The sequence below is a fragment of the Ailuropoda melanoleuca genome, chromosome 4, assembly GCF_002007445.2.
Source record: "Ailuropoda melanoleuca isolate Jingjing chromosome 4, ASM200744v2, whole genome shotgun sequence".
NCBI lineage: Eukaryota > Metazoa > Chordata > Mammalia > Carnivora > Ursidae > Ailuropoda > Ailuropoda melanoleuca.
This window is the reverse complement of record NC_048221.1, coordinates 73,416,379-73,441,030: the sequence shown is the minus strand read 5'-3', so window position 1 is coordinate 73,441,030 and position 24,652 is coordinate 73,416,379. Positions and strand designations below refer to the sequence as shown.

The window sequence follows — 24,652 nt, the reverse complement described above, 5'->3', positions numbered from 1 at the left end:
GCAGCTGCAAGAGAGTGTGGGGAATGTAGTTTTCAGCCTCCCGGACCCTGCAATACACGGCAGCCCTCTAGAAGGATGTGGAGTGGATGCTGAGCGCCTGTCCACCACATCCTGCCTGCAAGGGCTGTGGGGCAGTGACTGTCCTCCCGCCTCGCCGCACGGAGCGGCAGCCTGCAGGAAGAGAGGAGAACACCCGCTCTGCAACGGGAAGCGGAGGCAGGCCTACCTTAGCCCAGCTGTGCCCCCTGAGGCTGGCGCCTGCATTTCTTCCCCCAAATCTGGGAGGACCCTCAGCCTTCTTCCCACCAGTTCGAGCCAGTAATTTCCCCCTTCATCTATGGACTGAGTTAGGTCACCTTGCAACTGAAAAAATGTGAACTACCATTGTCCTTGACCCAGGATAACGCCTTCCCTGCTCTCAAAGGGCTGGAATGTCTTTTGTAGCAATAGCAACTTTCATGGAAAGTTCAGTCATGGAATGCAGACATCTGTGGGAGAGAGAGGACAGTGTGACATATTCTCGCTAAAGAGTAAATGACTGGCAGTGGAGCCTCTTCCAAGACCAGGTTCTGATGGAGCAGAAGGAAGCACTGAAGCCTGGGCTCCCAGAAGATGGAGATAGGGGTTGGGGGGGAGCCTGGGTGGCACAGCAGTTAAGCGTCTGCCTTTGGCTCAGGGCGTGATCCCGGCGTTATGGGATCAAGCCCCACATCAGGCTCCTCTGCTATGAGCCTGCTTCTTCCTCTCCCACTCCCCCTGCTTGTGTTCCCTCTCTCACTGGCTGTCTCTATCTCTGTCAAATAAATAAATAAAATCTTTAAAAAAAAAAAAGAAGAAGAAGATGGAGACGGGGACCCTACTAATCAGATAAAGTCCCAGAAAAGACCATTCTAGGGCATCATTGATCCACCTTGATGACTTTGGGCTTCGGAGGACTGAAGCTGAACATAAGCCCCAATACCCCTTCCTTTAAAAGACAAATTTCTGGGGTGCCTGGGTGGCTCAGTCAATTAGGCATCCCTCTTGATTTTGACTCAGATCATGATCTCAGGGTCGTGAGATCAAGCCCTGTGTCGGGCTCCACGCTGGGCATGGAGCCTGCTTGAGATTCTCTCTCTCTCCTTCTCCCTCTGCCCCTCCCCCTCCTCTGTCAAAAAAAAAAAAAAAGACAAATTTCCAGCCATCTCCCGTTACATTTCTAACAAATGCTGTCACCAGTGTTGACTTAGTGTTTATGTGACAGGGTCTCTGCCAGCCCAGCTTCTGATACTATAAACCAAACACCCCAAGATTTGCAAGAGTCTCTCAATCTGTCTCCTTCCATGTTCCAACTTCCCTAGATTCTCTTCTGAGCATCCAGAGCTTGGGGCAAGAGGACTAGAGGGAGGTTTCTGCTGGCTAGAGAGTTTCTCTGTTCCAGAAACTGGGAACATTTGCCCCTCCACAGCCTACTTATCCTCACCACACCCTCCCTGCTAAGGGATTTCCCTTCCACTGGTTAAAAATCAAAATAATAAAATTAGGGGACAATTATGATTATGGCAGTTTTATTCATCCTAAACAAGTTAACAGGAATAATGAAGAAGCACTGGGGGTGGAGTCAAGCTTTCCGGGAAGGAGATGTCTTAGGGCACAGCCTTCTCCTGGGTGTTGCAGCCCCTCCCGCACTCCCCCTGACAGCATCAAGTGCCCCTCCGCCCACAGCCTCCGCGCAGTGAGCACCCGGTCCTCCATGGGGCCTGCGTGCAGACCCCAGGCCGGGCTCACGCCCCCCTGCTCCACCACCGATGGAGCCCGGCTCCTGCTGCAGCAACTCCAGACAGATCTGCCACCAGAGCCCAGTGCCCCCTTTGGGGCCGTGCGAACACAAGTCGAGCATCGCCGGCCTCTCAGTCCCCTCTCCAGCTCACCCACTGCGCACCCGGGAGGCCAGGGACACAAGGAAGGAGCTGCCAGAACTCCCCCCGCCCCGCACTCCAGAGCCTGTGCGGGCCACCCTTGCTGGCCACCGTTGCTGGCCACCCTCCACCACGGTTTCGCCTGCCCTCCGAGTTACAGAGGAGGAGCCTGGGGGGAAGGGGAAGTGACTTGCCCATCCTGGCTGTATGCGGGAAAGGCCTGAACAGAAGCAGATCTGCCTCTGAGCTGAGAGTTCGGGGCATCTCCTCCCCCTTTCACTTAAAGAAAAATAACTAACACTCGCCACCAGCTTCTTGGTGCTGAACGTCGGTGAGACCACCTGCTGTAGGGCCTTTGAAACAAACATGGGGCTCAGATCCTGGCACATTTTGTCGGGGGTCCTCAAAACCACCCTCAGGTTCGACGAAGGACACACAGAACTCTGAAAAGCTATGCTACGCACAGTTGCGGCTTATCGCAGAGGAAGGGTAGAGACTAAGATCAGCAAAGGAGAAAAGCACAGATTGCTGAATCCTGGAGAAACCAGCTGCAAGCACCTAGCGGTCGTCTCCTGGCGGGATCGCTCAGAGGGCACCTGTTCTCCCAGTCACAATGTGTGACACGAACGGTCTTGCCAGCAAGGGAGCTCTCCTGAGCCTCGATGTCTAGGATTTTTATTGGGGGCAGACAGTCAGTCACATGGGCATGGAGTACCCACATGACTGACCTTAGCTACTCCTGCTTCAGCCCCTCCAGAGATCAAACCGCTACAGTATGGCCCAGGGCCCCAGGTGAGCAGACCGGTGTTGGCCACGAATCACGTTGCTGGCACAAACTCTCCGGTGTAACACCAGCACTGAGTTGTACAAGCAAGATCTATAAGGCAAGGTCTTCCAAGGGCTCAGAGGTTATCTCCCAGGGGAAGGGCAAGGGCCAGTCCCCCGGTATGTGTCAGGTGTGAGCACCCCAGGCCCACCGAGTTGACCCTTTACTGCACACACCTGCACCTAGGCCCAGTTCTCCCCTGACAAGCAGCCTCTGCCTCCCTGGGTCATGCCAGCAAAGGCCAGTGGCCAAAATGGGCAAGAACAGTGGAAGCCACAGCCACCTTGGCTCCACACCCCTCCTGGCAGAACCAGCCCAGACCCCAGCCCCAAAGACCCTCTCTCCTCCTACAGGGACCTGAGGGACTGATGTGTTCTCCTTGGTGGCCATTACAATTGTCCCGCTCTGGCCATCTGTGGTGACCTTTACTGCCCTGTGGAAACCTCACTACATCTTGTCCCTTCTCCTTCCCGATGCCCCACAGTGTATGGGGGGCCAACCCACTTCTCTCCCACTGCCACTGTTGACATCACTCCACTTTATCACTTTCACACACATCTTGTTCTCCACTCTTTGGGGCATTAGCAGTTCTCTCCCAACCATTGTTAGAGTTTCTAAGGATGTCTCCAAAAGGGGCCTGGCTGTCTCTTTTTCCTATAGCCCTCTTGCTCAAGGAGCCAGGGATAACGTGGGTCAAAGGGCACTCATAGAGCACTACACACACTCCTACCCAAAGTGCCTCTGCCCACAGAATGATAAGGTCCAACATGAGTGCCTGCAGCCTCTGCAACCTCACGGGGACTTTCTCCTCTACCTCACCAGCTCCCTGGTGGATGGGAGGGGGAGATCTTCATCCATTTTGGGGATGTGTTCCAGGAACCAAGCACCCACTCCAAAGGCCACAAGGACTCCTGCATGAGGTTCCCATGCAAATATGCGCCAATACAGTCTGGGCCTGCCAGGGCGGTCAGGTAGGCAAATAAGTCCCCCACGGAGATGCAAATAAAACGGGGTTATAATCACCCCCAAAGACAACATATATGAAAAAATAATGTCTATTGCTAAAGGCCGTATGAATAGAAATGAGGATTAGTATTCTTTGACAAATTCTTTTCTCCAGAAAATGACTTGAAGTGTAAATAACCAGGGAGAAAGGAGATACTGTGGTTTCCACGTAGACTACCACGGCCACTAAATGACCAGAACGGAAGCCTCGCAGGGGGTAGTCTACGCGAAACTAAAGGAAGAAATAGTAGGTCGCACTGGTACCTCAAGGGCGTGGGGAGAGGGGTTTGTGGGGAGTTCCCCAAAGCTGAGTCGCTGTATGGTTTGTCAGGAGCTCAGAAGCCCCACCTCAAAGAGGAGAGAGCGATAGATCATGGCAGCTTGTTCATCGGGGTGGGCCTGCTGACAGGAGCCCTTCCCCCCACCCCACAGGACAGGGTATCTGTGAGGGACTGGCCCACCAGGTCTGGTCGGGATAGACTCTGGAACCAGGATGCTCCCGCAGGGCAGATGGCCATCATGCGGGCAAGTCACACAAAGGATTCAATCTCCAGGACCAAATCCATAGTCTGGGCTCCCAAACCCTGCTGCCCACTGGCTCCCAGCCCTGTCTCCTTTGACGGAGACATAGCTTGAGGCCAGGCCCGGCAAACACTGTTCCCAGGCAGCTCCCAGTTTGCAGACTGCGGCCTCCTCTCTCCCCTCCTCTGAGGCCTGGCGTTCAGGGAACACTTACTCTCAGCCTTTACGCTCTGCAGCAGGCACAGAAGGGTACAGTCTGCTGTCTGTGGGGCAAGGCAGGGCTGGGGAACATGGAGGCGAGAAGGCCACCTGTCCTGGCACACAGCACTCTTTTTTTTTAAGATATTTATTTATTGATTGATTGATTGGTTGATTGATTTGAGAGAGAGTGTGTGTGCATGAGCAGGAGGGAGAGGGAGAGAGAACCTGGAGCAGACTCTGCACTGAGCGCAGAGCTCGACACAGGGCTGGATCCCACAACTGCGAGATCCTGACCTGAGCCGAAATCAAGAATCGGACACTTAACTGACGGAGCCCCCCAGATTCCCCGCCCCCAGCACACAGCATTCTACGACAGGTATACTGAGGGCATGGCCGCACTTGTCCTGACTCCTCTGGAACCAAAGTGGGGAGCCAGTCTTCCTGGGCTGACACATCGGTCACTCAGGTCTTGGGGAGGCTAGCTCCTCCCTCACTCCCACAGCAGACCCTCAGTCACGCCCAAACCTGCTCCACCAATCTGCATCCACGTACTTTCGGGGTCAGCACACTGGGTAAACAACATTGTAAAAGTCAACTTTTGGTGCCCACTTGGTGCTGGGTTGACTTTTAGAGTGTGGTGGGTTTTCCATTCAGACTGGTCTAGATGAGGGTCCCATTAAAGCGAATTCTGTAACCCTCTGAGCACTAAACACTTGAAATGAGAAAACAAACCCACCTGACTGCATTGGTGTAATGATTATTGAAATGGTTATAAAGGGCCAAACACAGTGTCTAGCGAGGACAGACATTCACTGGATATCAGCTCCCCTTCCCCCCATCCCCTCCTGAATCCACAAGTTCTACTCTTCCCGTGCCAACCTGCCTATCAGGGGCATCCATCCAACCATCTGTCCATCTGTCCGTCTGTCTATCCATCCATCTATCCATTCATCCATCCATCATGTATTTATATTTCATCATTTATTGAGCATCTTACATGCATACAAACCACTGCAAATTGTCCACAGAAGTAGATAAAGGGACATACCGTCTAGAAGCAAAACTTAAACATTAAGACCAGACACAACTTGGCAGAAGAGTGTCATAAGGGAGGTACAGAGAGAGAAAGTGCTAGGAAAGGAAACATTCCCAGGCCTCTCTTCAAGCTCCAATAGAAAGCAATTGCCAGGATTACATATGATTTAATAAAACATTTCTTCCTATAATGGAGACCACCAGGATGGCTGGGTTTTTTCCTTTCATACAAGGAAGAAGCCTCGAATTCTAATTAGCCTAACCTGAGCAATGGCTTTGTCTCGCTTTTCATTTTACTCTTTTCAACTCTTAGTTGCTCTGCTGAGGACAATGTACAGAGCCCAATTCCTTCCAAGATTTAATTGGACTCCCCAGGAGGGATCGTGAAACCAGCAAAATGAGCTAAGTGAGAAGATGATGGATACGTTGAAGACAGCTGCCTGCGCCAGACAGTCCCTGGATGGTGGCGCTCAGGTGAGCGGGTGAAGGGAGGCCCAGCTCCACCCCTTACACGCCTCTCCCCACCACATGGGTCCGGCCCACACTGCAGTCAACCCCAGGAGGAATTAGGGAGAAAGTATCTGGCTACAAAAGTGCCTCTTGAACAGTGTGGAGATGCATTTCTCAAACATGAAGGAGGAAAATCTGGCAAATTTTTTGCCCCCGTGAGAAAGGAGCCATCAACATGAGAAATGAAACACTGTGAAATCTCCGCAGACCACGACTCACCCCGCAGGCGGAATCTGACTGCAAGATTCCCACAAAGACGTCACCCCGCCCCTGCCAGCCCTGCCGGTTTGGGCAAGGTCCTCCGGGCTCTCTGATTCTCCGTTGGTGCGTGGGGAGGGCTCTCTCCGCGAGCACTACACAGGGGTGGGGCGAGCGGGAGCAGGAGGCCTGGGGGGCAGCCGTCCTTCCGTCACTCAGCTCAGCGACCTTTCCCAGCCTCCATTTTGGTGTCCCCACAGATGGCGGGTTTGCGTGCAGATTAAATGAGACTATGTGTGCAGAGCGCGTGGCTCAGACTGGGTGCTGGATGGCTTTAGCTCCCTTCCCCTAGACTTCTGCTGTCCATGCTCAGTTCCCCTCGGCCAGGACGGGGTCTCCCTGGCGCCCCAAGCTAAGGCCTTGACTGATGCTTTAGGCTCATTTCCACTTAGAAACCCAGGAAGGCTCAGCAGCTCTTGGCTTCTAGAAAGTGATTTCCAAAACCCTTCCTCATTTCGCTACCCCACCAGCCACAAATTCACGCTTCCCTTACAAGAATCATTTTTCCAGCACTGGCCTTTGTGAGTTCAGGGATTTTAGCTCTTTGTGCCTCAACACAAAGACATCTTTTTCTTCCGAGAGGCCACTGCTGCTCATACAGGGCCTTTGTGGGAAAGAGGAGGTGGTGGCCCCCGGAGCAGACAAAGCCTGGGCCACAGCACACAGTGGAGGCAGGGCTGGCACGCAGCCCACTCGGCCACCAGCCGGCAGCCCTCATGAGAGGTGTGGAGCACGGGACAGACCTCCTCCTGTTCCTTCCATTTCCCCCTCTTCCTACCCCTCTCCCCCTCCTCCCCCTCACTGCCACCACCCCCATAGCAGCCGACTCTTACTGAGGGCTTTGGAGCAGAAGACACGGCTCAGTTTCCCCCTTTTGGTATCTCCTCGAATCTTCGCCTCCTGGAAGGAAGTGCGTGGACATGCTGTTCTCAGCCCAGTACCCCTTCTTCACTCCTTTGGGTCATAATGCTCCCCACTTGCTCTAGGGAGCCTTTCCTCCCCTAGGCAGGGGGAAGGGGTGAAGCCGGACAGCAGGAGGCAGCCCAAGCAGAGCTGAGAGGGCCTGGGCACCATGGGAAGATCAAACCGCTTGTGGTAAGGAGGACTGGCCTCAACGTTCAAAGCGGTGAGAGGGCTGGGTCCTTCAGCGGCCTGGACTAGCAGGAGCATTTGGAGCCAGAAGGGCAGAGATGTGGAAGGGAACCAGAGGGGGTAAAGGCTACATGTGGAGTGGAAGCTACTTAGCTTCAGGCCAAGGAGGTTGGGACTTTTCTTCCTTGGCCATTGGGTTGCCAGGGCCCTGGCGGGATATACAAGAGAATATCTTAAAGCTAACAAGAAACTGAGCCCCCAGAGCTCCCAGGGGGTGGTGTCAGAGCTGGTCTCTGAGCTGTCACCTGGGACGTCTCCGGTATGACCACAGGATCTGGGCAGGAGTCACTATGAGACTAGCTTGGGGGAGGGGGGGGTGCACTGTGCTGCTATAAAACTCACCAAGGGCTCCCAGCCACGTGGACGGAATTGCTCACTAACCCCTGAGACACTCAGAGGGAGGGCGGCCTTCGAAACCATGAGGCCAACTGAGGACAAACAGAAGACTACTTTATGTAAGAAGGAACCGAGAGACAGGTATGGATTGATTTCAAGCAGTCTGAATGATAATGTCATTAAGAGAGCCATAAATATCTGATAAAAGTCAGAAGAAAGCAGAAATAGCCTCAAAAAATCAAAAACAAAACCAAGAAATCCCTATGAGGTGACCCTGGGCCTCTGTCAGCAAGATTCTGGGAAGGCAGGAATTTGGCCAATGACTGTGTAAGTCCTGAACCGGCCCTTCTTCCCCTGGAGTCTGTTCTTCAGTGAGGTGTCCTTGAAGCACGATTCCTTCCCCAAGGGGAGTACGGTATTTACAGCGCTGCCCTTTAGAAATATGACACAACTCCTAGAAAAAAGAAACTCTTCTTTCTTCCAGCTCATTTATTTTCTGGCTCCTCAGTTCTCAACACCAAGGGGAAAAAAAACTGGTAGGAAGTGGGGGAGAGAAAAGGAGCCTCTTAATAAGTATTACGGTCTTCTGGAAGTCTCTAAGCAAGGTACAAGAACAGAAATTACCACGTAGACCTGGTGCTCAACAATATCAGTTCAGGTCCATTATTTCCAGCTAAATTAATCAATCCCAAGAGGAGGGGGGGAAAGGAGCAATTTCTGAATACATAAGAATTTATTATCCATTTCTGTTTTCTTAATGATGCTGTGCGATGAGGCTTTGTCTAGAAATCAGTGTTCGATTGAACTCTGCGGTCAGAGAAGGTGGCTGAGGGTCAGAAGGCCCACCAACCAGGCAGCTCTGCTACCAACCAGCCAGGAGACCTGAGGCGCGTCTCCCCCCAGCGCTGCATTCTGGCTTCAACACTCTGCCAGTCTGTTCTGTGGAGGGTCATTTTGTTCTAACCATGCCCATGTCCGAGTGCTCTGCACCCTTCGTGACAGCCCAGAGGAAGAGGTATATAGCTGGCGGCACACGGGAGTCCGTGCTCAAAGGTGCCGATAAGCTGGGTCCCTCCCCGGCACTTACACTCTCTACACAGGTGTGTCCCTGAGAACCTCTTCCACGCCAACTGTGCTCAGAACTGTGGGCAAGGCTGACAAGGTCCTGGATTTGTAGCTTAGTTTAAGGATTCAGTGGAAACAGGATTATAGAACAGAATGCAGTCTGAAGAAGTTATTACATGGGAAGGAGAAGAACAGAAACCAAATGATGCTTTTAGAGAAAATAAATATTAAAGAAAAGGGGGGGGCTTCGAAGATGGTTGGCAGAAGAGGAAACATCATCATCCCAAAGCATTTACTAAGTGCCAAATTAAAAATCCCCTGCCATTCCCTGCCATTCCCAAAATGCACTTTCCAAAATGAGTTTTGCTCAAGTGCCCCAATGAGGTAGGGCAAACAACTAAAGACAGCATTTTCCAGGCCCCTCAGCGCAGGCATGCGACTGGATTCTGGCCAGGAAGATGCAAGTGGAAGCAATGCGTACCACTGCCCTATTTCCTTAAAGCTAGCAAGAACATCCTTGCAAGGTCTTCCTTCCTGCTGCTTGAAGTGTGGGTCGTTGGCTGGAGCCCCAGTGGCTGTGTTGGGCCATGACGGCCTTGAGGAGACCACACACAGTGTGGAAACGAGCTCAAAGAATCCAGGGTCCCTGATGTTCATGGAACCACAGTACCAAGACTTCCTACCTCCAATTTCTTTTACATGAAAGAAAAACAGAGTTTTCAGAAATGAAACTGTATTATCATGAGATTCATAATAGAAAACGGCAGTCCTCCTCTCACTGCTGTCCTGCTCACTGTCCAGAGAGGGCTGCTTTCAGCTCTTAGAATCCTCTGGCATTTGTCTCCATGCTTTTTATATAACATGCTCACACTACTATTTCTTCATTTTGCAATTTTAGACATTATCTTACAGAAAGATTGTCAGATTTCCTCTCTTACACCATTATCCCAAATATATGTCTTTTTTTCTTTTTAGTATTTTTCTTAAATTTCGTGTTGGTGTTTAAATTATCACGACTAACTTAATAAAACAGAGTTGAAAGCAGTGAAATGCAAATGGACAAACGATAGAGAAAAATCAAGGAAACCAAAAGCTGGTTCTTTTAAAAGTTAAATAAAATTGACACAACGAGCACTGAGCGATGCCAGAATTACTGAATCACTCTATTGTTCACCTGAAACTAACAGGACACAGTATGTTAGCTAGACTGGAAGTAAAACACAATAAATTATTAGGACTAAATGAGCAAGAGTCATAGTTGAAATGGGCAGTAGACTATCATATTTACTTTTTTTAAACGAAATTTTGATATCCCCGGAGTGAATAATCCCACCCACCTTTCTTCTCAATCACTTTTTCTTTGTAGCTATTATTCATTGAACCCCAAACTCCTCCACTACACCCAAACCCCGCAGGTCCAGCCTTCCAGGGATGCCTGTCCTCCACCTGGTCGCTGTCTGAATTTGCTTCAAGCTACTATTTTTCAATCTTGAAGGTTACTTAAGTCAGAGTGAATTCCGAAGGTCACAACCTGCTTTCTCTCCTCACCCCCACCCTCCCCCAAACCTGGACTTAAGTGCATGGAGGTTGGAAGTGCTGCTTTGATCCAACCACCTCGCCTTTCCTCTGTCAGATAACCAGAGCTCCTCCCCCATTCTATCTCCTTGGGATTCACTGGGTCTTTTCTCTCCGTATCCAGTTCTAGTGAAGAAGCCCCAAAAGAGTTTCAGGGAAAAGCATCAATGAGTATTTCTACACCTCGACATACTCAGACGCTAAGGTCACAGCTGATCATAGAAAATAAAGCAGCCTAGTGTGCTTTCCTGACGAGAGAATGACCAGCTGGATCAGAAGCACGGTACTTGTAGAGGGAGCGACGACGATGGGGCCATGTCGGGGTAGCAGTTGGGGTGCCGGTGTAGACTGATTACAACAGGGTGTGAATCCCTTCTTAGCGAGTGTGCAACATCCATTTCATATAATCACCCCAACAGACACACACTGGGGACCCTTGGACAAAATCAGACCCACAGACTCTTGGTCAGCAGCATTTCTAAAGTTTTTTTTTTTTTTAAAGATTTTATTTATTTATTCGACAGAGATAGAGACAGCCAGCGAGAGAGGGAACACAAGCAGGGGGAGTGGGAGAGGAAGAAGCAGGCTCACAACGGAGGAGCCTGATGTGGGGCTCGATCCCATAACGCCGGGATCACGCCCTGAGCCAAAGGCAGACGCTTAACCACTGTGCCACCCAGGCGCCCCAGCATTTCTAAAGTTTTGAATGCTTTTTAGGTTGGCATTTGCCTTCACCCTACTACCCTCTGTAGCTCGCACCTGCCTGGCCCTGAGAGCGTAGCATTTAAGAACTCGAATAATCTGGCCCCTTTCAACTACAGAAGGTTGGGGGGAAATACCCGAGGCAGGGCAGCTTCCAGTCACGCAGCTCAGTGGTGAAGCAAGGACTAAGCGACTCCAGCAGCCTTCTGGATACGCCCCTTTGCCACTCGCTTTCACTCAGCCAAGTGTCCTGGCCTGTGCAGGCTGAGTCATCAGTTTACTCACCAGGAACGGATTTAGAGCAGAGTGACTGAGAGCTGCCAGGGCTGTTCCCCGCAGGCTGGATAAAACATTCCTGGCTCAAGAAAGAACACACATAACCTCCGAGTCAAGTGATGTGAACCTCTGTGTGCACCAGCTTCAGTGTCCTCCTATAGACGCTGCTGACTTTCATTCCCCCATCCTGCAGGCTCTGGCAACCATCTCTTTTCATTTCAGTGCAATCCTTTGTCCAGAGTACACTGCAATCACTTGATTAGATGTCAGCATTGGGTGATTGGTAAGCATCCGAAAGAACGTAGCTTCTTAGCTGCTCAGCGTGCCGGGGTTAACAAGCCCCGGACGGCGGCCAGTAGCGGCAATCAAGCAGATGGGCAGCAGGGCCCTGGTGGTCGGACCCCTCTTGCTGCGTCTCCAGCTGCAGAGAAGCCTTCCACAGGAGCGCCAGCTCCCACCACAGAATTAGAAACACCTAACATCTGCACCACACCTCCCTCTATTTTCCTTAACTCCTATTTCTTTGCCTACACCACTCATTTTTGACACTAAATAATATTTAGAAAGATTAAATTTATCTCATGTGCCTTTCAGATTCCTAACTATATTTTAAGGCTCTAAATGGAAAGGGGAAAAAAAGCACAGATTTTAGAAACATGCTCCTGGGGTGCAAAGCCTAGCTCTGCCACTTACTGGCTGTGTGACCCGGGTGAGGCCCGGAACCTCTGAGGCCAGTTGTCCTCATCTGTGGGGCGCAGACAGAAGCGCCCACCTCTACGAGCTTTTGGAGGAAGCAGCACGGGACCTTGTCCTTTCAACCACTCACCAAGTAGTTAACATTGCCAAATTGTTCAGCCAGGTTGTAATCAGGGTTCATCGTGGAAAGTCATTTTCATGATTGATTTGGCTGAGCCACATAATGCTTAACAATAAAATATCACATTAAAATTGATACTAAATAGAAGTCCTGATCATTATGTGAAGAAAAGATGGATAAAATAAAAATACATCTCGCTGGATGGACGAGTTATTAAAATTTTAGATGGGTGGCTGAATGAAAATAGTTACACTGTCCTAGATGTAACTATGCTTAATTTGGTTTTCAACTATTTCCATTCAAGATTATTTGTAAAGTTAAACTGACTGCTAGTTGTAAGTGTCACCAAGATGCTAGGAAATGAACACGACAGTAACCGTGTGATGATACAGGTTAACTGCTATGGTTATACTTACTGGTTGGTTGTGGACACCATGGAAATCATTGTCATGGTTCTTTTGTTAGAGCTAAAGAATTGTCCACTGACAGAATTTTCCTTTCCTTCTAAGTTTTACCATTTAAGGGAGTTTATAATTTCTCTTTACCTCTTTGAAGTGAACCATAGGCAACAGCAGTGTGGTCTTCTAGTCAGCAAGCCTAGAAAGATCAGGATGGTCCAGTGAAGGCTGCCCAACATCCCATATTGTTCGTGCCACTGCTGAATTTCCCACAGAGCTGGATGAAAGATGTGTGTGGGCATTTCTGTTGGACAAACCACAAGCCAAAGCAAAAATATGCTAACATACATTGAATTTGGACCATGTTCTGAATGTTGTCTGACACCATGAAACACTGCTTCCAGGGAGGTGGGGAAGCTGCTGTGTCAAAGGCAAGGCGAGGGCTCCCCATTTCCCTCTGCAGAGGGAGGGAGGCATCGCTACCAGCAATGAGACAAGGGACTACTTTCTCTGTGACTCGCGAGCACAGCAGCACTGCGTTCACACACATCTGAAGGCCACATGGATGCATTCTGAAGCAGAATTAAGAGAAAGCAGCAGCAGTTCTGTCAAGGAAAGTGGAGTGGGGAGAACAAGAACATCAGGCAGAAAACGATTTTTTTAATTTGGGTTCCACTTCCAGTTTGAGCCTCAAACTCTGTGTATGACTCTGGGCATTTTCATCACCGTCCCCGGCCACACCCAACCCCCCTGATCCAAACACGCAGCGCCCAGGAAGGCAATGTTAGATTTCCTTACAAAACCCTCTTTACTCATTTGTTCTTCTTCATAAGCTGATTAACAGTGTTTAATTTATTTCAGACCAGGAACTGGCTTTTCTTCTGACTGTTCAGTGCACCATTTTGATCAACAGAATGTAACTAACAAGCTTAAAGAGCCACTCAATACTGAATCAGCAGCTCATACCATATGCTGTGGGTAAAAACATACTTCCCAAAAAAGCTAAATGCAGAAAGACCAAGGATAGAAGATGCATTTAATACTTAAGAAGTCTAACAGGATGTGCTTAGTATGTGGAACATTGAGATTTTAAGGGGAAAAAGTTATTCTTTAAATATATCTATCCTAAAACATCTTTCTTCTGTTCGGTTACAATTTTTATCCTCAAAACAGTATTTTAAGGAAAGAAATCAAATTAATTACAAAAACAATTGCATCCTGGATGGATCCTTAGTGCTAACGTTTAAAAAATGCAAAAATCATGTATTTTCTCAGAAACGTGGCTATGTGGCCCACAGATTTCATGGTAACAGTATCGTTAAGTTCTAAATCTTGGAAACTATATATTCGACTTTACTCTGGTAATATCCGAGATAACGTCTCAGCGAAGAAAACCCAAACTGTACCACAATTACAATTTTTAAATGCAACGGTCTTTGCTTTACATCCACCATTCCAAAAGGAAGGAGACTCTCACTGAAGGCCTGGTTGCCTCATTAGCATATTCATGTAACAAGCACAGCTCAGGTCTGAAATATCTTAAACGGCTCCATTATGTGTTTTTCATTTTCAAAAACATCTTACAACCAAACTCTAAATCTCTTTTAGAGAAATGAAAGCAGCCTGATTTATCAGAGCTTGATAGACTATGTTTTCTTAGCATCAACATCACCCCCCCACCTCGTTTCTTGTAGGGCTAACAACTAAAACCGTGGGCTGATTTCCGTTTGATGCATGCTTTTGTGTAGCAATCTAAAAACACTCTTTCCCAGCTAAGTAGGGGATGAAATATTTCACTGGGATTTTTAAATTGCTTTTGAATTATATGACAGGCTTCCACTTGGAAGTGACTAAATGATTTTATCACCAATAAAAATTTCCACATTTACAATTTTCCTCTGTAAGTTTACCTTCTTCCCAAGCTTTTGGTATCCAGAAAAGAAAAACTGACATATAACTCATCCTAAACTGTCGATGATGAAAAGGAGCCCAGTGAATTAAAATGAGCATTTCAAAGGGCCCAGTGGTCTTAAATTTCCTTTGTTCTCATAACAAATGTAACTGGCAGTTTCACAGTAACTAGAAAGCCCCTGAGCGACCACCACCCGCCAGAAGGCAATGCTGTAGCTCTCCGGAAGCCCGCTAAGGGGCCGCCTCCCCCGCAGCACCCGGGTCTCCAGAGACAACCACTCTCGGGACTTCCATATTCAATGTTCTTGTTCTTCAGTCTCAGCCCCTATGAATGCACCACCAAACAGTATTTACCTACTCGGGGAAAAAACTACTATTCCCATCTCTCATTTCTTTTGCTTATTGTTGTTAAGATGCCATCCGTGACATTGTGTAGAGCTGTCGTTCCTTTCCATAGCTGGGTCGTTTCCAGCTAGTGTCTGTCACAAACATTCTTGCATACTCATCAGAGTGCAACACGTCCAACCATTTCTAGAGTATGCACCTAGGAGAATTGCTGGGTCCTATGCATATTTTCGCTGTACCAGAAAATTATTCCCACCAGCGGGATGTGGACTGGCATGTCATATCCTCACATCTTCGCTAACAGTGGGCACTGTCACGCTGTCAGTCTGCTGGGGTGGGAGGTGTAACCCAGCATAGTTTTCATTTTCATTTTTCTGAATGGTGATTGAAAACCTTTTCACATACATGGACCATTTAGACTTCTCTTGGGTAAAGTCCCTGAACTTTTTTTGGACCAAATTTTATGGAGATGTCATTCAGACACCATACAAGTCACCCATTTGAAGTGTACAATTCAATGGCTTTTGGTATACTCAGATAGGTGCAACCATCACGTTTTACAACATTTTCATTTCAAAAAGAAACTTTAGCTATCATATCACCTCCCTAGCCACCCATTGTCTGCACACCAGCCCTGTGCAACTGCTCAACTACTCTTTCTGTAGTTTTTTATATTCTGGACTCTCATATTAATGGACTCATATAATACATAAACTCTTGTACCTGGCTTCATCACTCATGTGCATCCACGTCATCCAAGCTGTAGATGTAGCAGTCTTTCATTCCTTTTACGGCAAAATAACATTCCACTGTATAGGTATCCCACATTTTGTATGTTCCTTTAATTCATCCATTGGCCTTGACCAATTGGGGTGCTTCCACTTTTTGGTTATTATGAAAAATCCTGTTATAAACTTTCGTGCTCAAGTTTTTATGTGGATGGGTTTCTCTTGGATATACACCTAGGGATGGAAATGCTGAGTCATATGGTAACTCTGTTTGAGAAGATGCCAGGCTATTTTCCAAAGTGACTGTACCATTTACGTTTCTCAGTGGATGAGAACTCCAATTCCTCCACATCCTCATCAATACTTGTTATTGGACTTTTGATTTTAGCTGTCCTAATGGGTGCGAAGTGGTAGCTCACTGTGCTTGTGACTGGTATCTCCCTGATGCTATCTTGTACCTTTTCATGTGCTTATTGGCCATGTGTACATTTTCCTTGGAAAAATCTTTCTTCAGATCCTTTGGCTTTTAACTGGATTGTCTTTTTGTTATTGAGATGTATTAAAACTCTTAAATGCCCATTTTCTTAGTAACTGTATAGTTCTTTGTATATTCTGGTAATAAATCCTTTGGTATCTTATAGAGTGCCAATATATTCTCCCATTATGGATCTAGTCTTTTCACTCTGTGATGCCTTTTAATGAAAAGAAATAGTTTCAATATACCTGAGTGGATGGTGTTGTGACTTAAAGATATCTTTCCCAAAGCCAAGATCATGAAAATGTATGTCCCTGTATTATTTTCTATAGAACTAAAAAACTAAACACTAAAAGCTTTGCAGTTTTGCTTATTCATTTAGATCAAAAATTCACTGGAGTTCATTTTCATATATGGAGCAGGGATCCAATGTCATTTTGTTCTTACACGGATACCCCATCATCCCGTCACTATTGGAAAGATGGTCCTCCCCACCCATATTCAGCAGGGCTAGCCACTAACTCTTAACCATTCCATCTCTTTCCTGTAAAATAAGAGAAGTAGACTAAATCAGGGTTCCTAATCTGAATGGTTTTATTAAAACCTGATTTCTAAGTCTCCCCACAGAGAGAGGTGGGAGAACAGCCGACAGGCTGAAGGGTCACACTAGGACTTCAGGTTTATAATAAATTCCTTGGCTAATGTGTATCCAGCCAACCTGGCTCCTGCCAACATATGGACACTGTGGAGATCAATGGAAGTAATTTCCATGGTTCCTTCTAGTTTTAAGGGCCTTTACTTTTGCAAAGTCTTTGGGTGCGACATGCTTTTTCCACACCATTTGGGAAGAAACTTGTATACAAGCCCTACTACAAAGAAATACAACACATGTCAAATTCCACAAACTACATGACTTTATTTATGAAATTCAACACATTGCCTACTATTGCCCATGTCCATTTAAGTATTCCTCAGCTACAGCTCTCATTCTTCCAAAATAAAAATCTTTGAAAATGTACTCAAAGTATTATTAAATATTTTATTAAGTTGATATCCCATGGGTCTCAAATTGCCGGCAATATGAAAACAGGGTTAATAAAAAACAATACAAAAGTGTTAAAGACAACAGCTTATCAGAATTCTCTTCGCTCCTTTGGTGGGATTTTCTCATGTAGTAACTTTGATTCGTGAAATGATTTCATTTACAAAACTATTATTCTTTGCTATTACCTCAGCTTTCAGCTGTTTTAACTTCATTGTGATGTTTTCTTCTGACATTTCAGTAAAAGGCACTTGCTTCACCTTGGATAAAAACTCCTGAATAATTTTTTCACCTTGCTGAAAGATATATGAATGTTCCATTAGTCTTCAAAACATCTTTCTAAAAAGTCACAATAAATTGTAATGAATTTTTTCATTAAGTTTCAATCTAAATACACCACCCAATATTCAAAGAACATTCTTTAAATTTTAAGTGTGCACTATCCAGAATATATAGAAAGCCCTTAGTTGACCATATTTCTTCATAGCAAGTCATTAAAGGATATTTATAAATACATTTTCAGCTGCTAATGAAAAGGGGCTCAATATTTTAGTAGTTACTAAATCACTCATCTTTTATAATCGATATATAAACAATCTTCTGGGAGAAAAAGAACTCAAGGTTTATAAATACTATAAGGCATAAATGGTCACTGAAAATTCAGGACTCATAGACACACAGAATTTCTAAATTACATTTTACTGGCCAGTTATTGGCATTCTAGAGCATAGCCATTCCTTGCCATGTGATCATGGGAAATTCCTTAACCCACATTCCTCATTCATAACATGGGAATGATAATATTCCAACCTCACAGGGCTGTTGGGAGAACTGGAGAGTGAGTATATGTGCTTATTAGAACAGTGCTTGGCAAAGGTTAAGTACTATGTAAATGCTTATCATCACATATGAAGCAGAACTAAAAAGTCTGCTTTTCATACACGGAGCTTGTTGGTAATAAGTACCTTAAGGGTTGAAAGGTAGATACCCAAATGGTGAGGTAAAGAAGATACATTTCTCTATTAAATAACAAGAGTATTATTTTCAAGTAATGACAGAATCTAGACAGAACACTGACAGTTACGCATCTCCCTTAGCTTCAAGTTTTTTCAAAATACAATGTAATTAATATTATCAAAAGTACATGGTTTCTGCTGTAGTTGGAAACCAGGGATTACATAAAAGAGCCTACCTAACCCCAGATCACCAACAGCTGTGGTGCTGCTAACAAGTCCATTCCACAGCAACCTCCCTAACTAAGGCATAATGCACAAGATATAATGCATTTCTCCTGCCTGTACAGGTACAGCAGACAAAACTGTACCTTTTAAGCTTAAAAATCATACATGATCATCTATTATCATAACAATTATCTATCCATCAGGGAGGAACATCAAAAAACTCACTGGGTAAAAGCTAAAATCATGACAAGAAGTTCTCACAATGCATAACCACAATAAATGCTGCCAGGACCCAGCAGTGAATTAAGATCCTTTTGATTATTGCAGAGAATTATCCTTTACTTAAAAAAAAAAAAAATACATTGGGCATATGTTGTACCTTTCTGTGTGAACATGGAAATTTCACCCATCACTCAGAGAAGGCCTAACTGAAGATGCACTTCTCCCGTGAGAACTGAAACACCTGCCCACAAAGAGCTTTCCAAAGTAAACATATCATATACCCCATTATTCTCCTTGACATGTTATTATCTCCCCAACTAGATTCTAGACAACTGTTAGACAAGAACTGTGCTTATTTCTTTGTTATTCCCTTAATTAAGTAATTACTGAGTAAATATGCAATTAACTGGACTTAACCTATTTGTTCGTGAAGTAATCAAAACAGTGCTTGGGCATCTGTAACTCTTTTGAATACTTACTTTAAGCCTAGACTAACATCCTATCCTCCTACGTTTTAAATGTGGTACTGACATGCTCTCTTCTGGTCAGGTACATAGTGCAGAAATCAAAACAATACAGATGAAGTCTTTGCCACGCACAGAAATTTAAGTGAAAGGCAACAATGAATGATCAAGTAAGTATCAGAACCACAGGCGACCCGACAGATCTAACAACACGGGGTTAAATAATTACAAACACAATGTGACAAACCTCTCTTTCCAGATAGCACCTCTTTGCGGCTGGCTCCATGTCATCATATCCTTGTGATTCTCCAATATTCTGAAACTCCTCTAGCTCCAGAGCCTTTTGTCTCGCACACTCTATTACATGCCTAGGGAAATTGGCAAGCTCTGCGACGTGAATCCCAAAACTCTGATCACAGACACCTGTAAGAAATTTGGGGGCAGTGAGGAGCAGGGCAGAAAGAGAGAGCAACCGATGTAAACGGAACCTACCCATCTCACCCTGTCCTTTGGAAACTTAATTCTGTATTTCAAATACATCAGCCAAATGTTTCAGAGTAACTTAGATGAAGGAATTTTAATTAAGCCTTCAGTGGAAAGTAATTATGACTCGGCACACAGTGTTTTATTTTATCCTTGACAAATGTAGTAGGAAAAATAAAAATATCAAAAAAAAAAAAAAAGAGCTTGATAGCAAATCCTCAGAGGTCTGGACAAATACCAGAATCTGAAGAAAAATTAATCAACTCAATTACCCTTCTGAGGTTTTCTCATTTCATAAGAGAGGAACTAAAAAAAGTAAGAAGAAAAAAAACCAAATGTGTCACTAATTAAGAACACTTAAATTCAAAATATATGGCTTATTACTGAACGGTCCAGCCTCTAGATCTGCCTACATAATTTTTTCGACAGTGACTTCAGGAAACTGGTTGGATAAATACAAATATTTACAACACTAGTCTTAGGAAAGTTACTTACCATTCTTACATAACCTTATTCTAATTCTGAACTACTGTAAACACATGACAATGGAATCTTGGACCCAAATTACTAGTAAATTTTATGGACTAGGTAGCTTATCTTCATCCCCATTCGCAGAAAATAAAGGGACGTTTAATACAAATGATGCTCACAGAGTTATCATGGAGCTTTCATTTTTGCCTCAACTATGTATCAACTGTAAAATTTTTTTGGCCTAGTTATATATCTCATACATTCTGGGGCTGGATACTCTGCACAAATAAGAGAAACAAACAAAAATAAAATAGAAGCAAATGTTTGATAAGCATCCACACTGATGGATGGATTTATTCCTATCTTATCCTCAGGTCATTTGGTCTTTTAAAATTCTGAACCCAGGGGAGCCTGGCCGGCCCAGCTGGTTAAGCATCTGCCTTTTGCTGAGGTCATGATCCCACGTCCTGGGATCGAGCCCTTCATCGGGCTCCCTGCTCAGGGAGGAGTCTGCTTCTCTCTCTCCCTCTGCCCCCTGCTCGTGCTCACTCCCTCTGTGTCAAATAAATAAATAAATTCTTTTTAAAAAATTAAAAATAAAATAAAATTCTGAACCCACTTCTTGAAGCATCTGGGTGGCTCAGTCGGTTAAGTATCCAACTCTTGGTTTCGGCTCAGGTCAAGATTGCGTGTGTGTGTGTGTGTGTGTGTGTGTGTGTGTGTGTGTGTGTGTCTGTGTGAGGTGTGTGTGTGTGTGTCTGTCTGAGGTGTGTGTGTGTGTGTGTGTGTGTGTGTCTGAAATCAAGCCTCACAGCAGGCTCCATGTTCAGCGGGGAGTCTGCTTGAAGATTCTCTCAGCCCCTCCCTGCCCTCTTACACGCAGGCACTCTCTCTCTAATCAAATTCTGAACCCATTTATCATACAAAACGCAAAACTTCAACTTCATGCTAAATGCCAGGTCCAACTGAAAGTATCTATATTTTATTTTGTTTATTTTTAAAAAGATTTTATTTATTTATTTGACAGAAGTGGGAAAGCACAAGCAGGGTGAGCGGCAGAGGGAGAGGGAGAAGCAGGCTTCCCTGCTGAGCAGGGAGCCAGACACGGGACTCTATCCCAGGACTCTGGGATCATGACTTGAGCCAAAGGCAGATGCTTACCCAACTGAACCACCCAGGTGCCCCTAAACGTATCTATATTTTATATCAGTAATAATCATAATACTGTAAACACAGTAAGTCAAAAGGATTCCCACTGAAGCATAAGCAACAAAGGACAAAAGAACCAAAAATAATATTGTACTTATGTGCAACCAACTGATGCAAGAAAATGTGTTCTTGGAAAATCAGAAAGCCATCTAAAAAAGCTATTCCAATGACTGGTGAAATGCTGAGGCAGCAAAAACTTTACTGCATGTTAATCTCTTCAACTTGGTAAATCTCATTAGCCAGACCCACAAATGACAAACTTTTCTGAAAGGATGAAATGCCAACAAGTCATTCCCTATTTGAGAACTACTAACAATTTCAGGATTTGTGGAAACCCTACCTTCAAATGAACCTGTTTATGTAACACACCCTTAAAAATACAATGAGATAACTGTAATAAATGGTTTCTTCAACAGTAACAGAGCCTTGGAACTATAAAGCTTATGACTGCTACTATCTAGTAGATACTTTGACAAGGAATCAGGCTGCCATGGGAGGTACAAAACCCTCTGTGGTAATGTTGAAGAGCATGGGTTATTCTTTCTGTAACTGTCTAATAATGAGTGGTCCTAGTATGAGACACAGAAATACAATGGACCCTGTCCTTGTACCCAGATTATGAACTAAGAGTGTGTTCTGTACAAACATCAATAATTCATACTCAGAATAAGGCGGGCAATGACTGATGATGTCAAGGGTAGAAGTTTCCCACTGCCACACCTAATTTACAGCACACCAGTGGTTTACACTCACCTTTCTTCACCTGATAAAGCATAGTTAAGGTCTCTTCAGTAGTTAGTGCTGTGACATGTAGATTATTAACAGTTGGTATCTGATTGGCCAAGGCAGTAAGTTCATGAAAATGTGTTGCAAACATGCAAAAAGCACCAATCTTTGTTGCAATGTACTCTGATATAGCCCACGCTAACCCAAATCCATCATAGGTAGAGGTTCCTCTTCCCAACTCATCTATGATTATCAAAGAATCTTTGGTTGCAGACCTGAAACACATAATTACATGAAAATCGCCCATGATATGTGATAATGCAAAAAAACAAAATTAAGGCAATACAATGGGAAGGATGTACCACAAACATAAAAGATTATCTTAACATATAAAAAATTCAATAGTCAATTAAAAGAAGAAAATGAGCAGTCATAAACAACTGATGGAAAAGGAAACAAATAGTGAATACATATTTTTTAAATTACCAATCTCACCAGTAATCAAAGAATTTCCAAATCAGCTATCATTTATTTCTTGCCAATCAAACCAGCCCAGATTTTAGAAAATAATACTGCATGAAGATGGGACAAAGGTGTCATGTTATGAACACACAGATGGTGGTCATGTAAACTGGCACGCTGGCCACAGCCTCAGCAATCAGATATTCACATTCCTTTTTTCTTCTTTAACCAAATGTAAGGAGGGGAATTTTTCTCAATTAGAGAATGCAACAGTATTTTTTTTTTCCCCACACTCAGCATGGAGCCCAATGTGGGGCTTGAACTCACGACCCTGAGATCACCACATGAGCTAAGATCAAGAGCTGCATGTTTATCTGACTGAGCCACCCAGGCGCCCCAAGAATGCGACAGTTCTTCATGTCCTTACTGGTCATTTATTTTTCTGTGAATTGCCACTGATACCTTTTGCTTATTTAATTTTTAAAGTTATGAATATTAGCTTGCTGACCAATTACTATACCAAATATTTGTACTGCTTCTAAAATTCCCCACAAACAAAAAATGAACAGTAATTTCCTAGGGATCTACTATATGTGAAGTGCTTTAGAAGACACCAAGAAACGGAAGGCATAGCTTCTCTACCTTTAAAAAAGCGCCTAAAAAATGAAATAAAGACAAGAGATTTCAGTAACCTCTAAAATAAAAAACCAAATAAATTACAGGGATGTCAAAGAATTCAGGGAAGAAATACCCATGATCTAAGGATTATGTGACAAGGAAAGTCATCAGAGAAGTAGAATTTCTGTAAGATTGGAAAGGACATGGGTAAACATTTCAGGTATTGTAAACAGTTCAAGCAAAAGCATAATAGCAGTGGGGGTCAAAAAGTGAACAACTACCAGAAGCCTTAAGACAAATTTAAAAATCAAACCTTTCCTCAACTATTACCAATTACCCTTTTAAGATAATATGAAGTGCACAAAGTTCACAAGAAAACTATTATAGATAAAGGTTCTCCGATGTTTTATAGATGAATCTGCAAATGTACTTCCCACAGGACAGGACATTCATTTCCGTTTTGAGGGGACTGGGAAAATCACTCACCTGAGAATAGAAGCAGTTTCTAGCATTTCAGCCATGAATGTGGAGACTCCTTTCAACTGACTGTCACCAGCCCCTACACGGGCCAAGATGCAGTCCACAATGGACACTTCCGCTGACTCACATGGCACAAAACACCCAATCTGGGCCATGAGAACTATCACCCCAGTTTGGCGAATATATGTGGATTTACCTCCCATATTGGGGCCTTTAAAATAAATCACATCAAAAAGCAAGATTATTAATTTATTTCTGCCACTAATAAACTGCTAGTCCTAAATCGCACATTTGTGGCTAATCACCGGGCCCTACAGATATGGCACGTAAGCAGCGGAACCATCAACTGCCAGAGGAATGCTATCTTCCCTTCGGACAAACCTACATGGCACCCTCATCAAGAGGACCATGAGAAATATACCTTACCTGTAATTTGCCTAGAAGAACCATAGATTGATTTTTCCACAGCTCATACAGCTGCCTACAGATAACTTTATGTCATCCAGTAAAGTAGTACACACCTAATTGATTAACCAACTAAACACTGTAATTCATTAATAAACGAGGCTATTAGTGAATGGGTCATATGGTCTAATCCTTCAAATCACTTAAACTCCACACTAAAGCCCTAAGATACAACCCTACTTTTTCTGAAGTACAATTTATTTGTCCGGGTTAGATCATATGAACTTGAAAATCCATTTGGGGAACTAGAATATTATCACTGACTTTTTCCCAAATACATTTGCCCAAGACTACCCCCCTCCACTTTTGTTTTCTAGAATCTGGTTAAGATCTAAAAATACTTCAGTTTGAGACATGCTGCATTAGTCTACAAGCACACTTTTTTCAAAGTTCACATGAATACAGTCGCATGTCTTTAAAAGAATTGCTACCCTAAGCAGAGGTCATTCCAGCAGTCAGTTCTGCTTGACCTTCAATGACCTCACTATTGAAAGGTCTGGCTCAAAGGTAGGCTTTGAGGTTTGAAGGCATGTTCATTTTTAAATGAACTAAACCCCTGGAACAGAAGTTTCATATAAAGATGACATTCACTCTAAGGCCTCCCCCTCCTTCCAAATCTTCCCTCTAACCCAAATGTGAACATATTACCAACTAGGATGAATAACATGTTCTCTTTCTAACGTCAAGAACTAGGATTTTCTTCATCAGTTTTAAATACTTCCACTCCAACATTAAAAAAGGGAAAAACATTACCCCAAAAAAAGTCCACAAATAAGGTTCTTGTGGGTTTTGCT

General features: G+C 44.8%; 1 protein-coding gene across 1 annotated transcript in view; it reads right to left on the bottom strand.

Annotated features, from left to right (window-relative positions):
* Positions 1-16,926: 16,926 nt before the first annotated feature.
* Positions 16,927-24,652, bottom strand: part of MSH2 (mutS homolog 2) — a 73,070-nt gene continuing 65,344 nt past the window's right edge. The window contains exons 13-16 of the mRNA XM_002912422.4: positions 23,400-23,604; positions 21,861-22,108; positions 19,192-19,367; positions 16,927-17,373 (exon numbers count right to left, since the gene is read on the bottom strand). Coding sequence (XP_002912468.1) covers positions 17,203-17,373; positions 19,192-19,367; positions 21,861-22,108; positions 23,400-23,604 — 800 coding nt within the window. The 3' untranslated portion in view covers positions 16,927-17,202. The remainder of the gene's footprint in view (positions 17,374-19,191; positions 19,368-21,860; positions 22,109-23,399; positions 23,605-24,652) is intronic.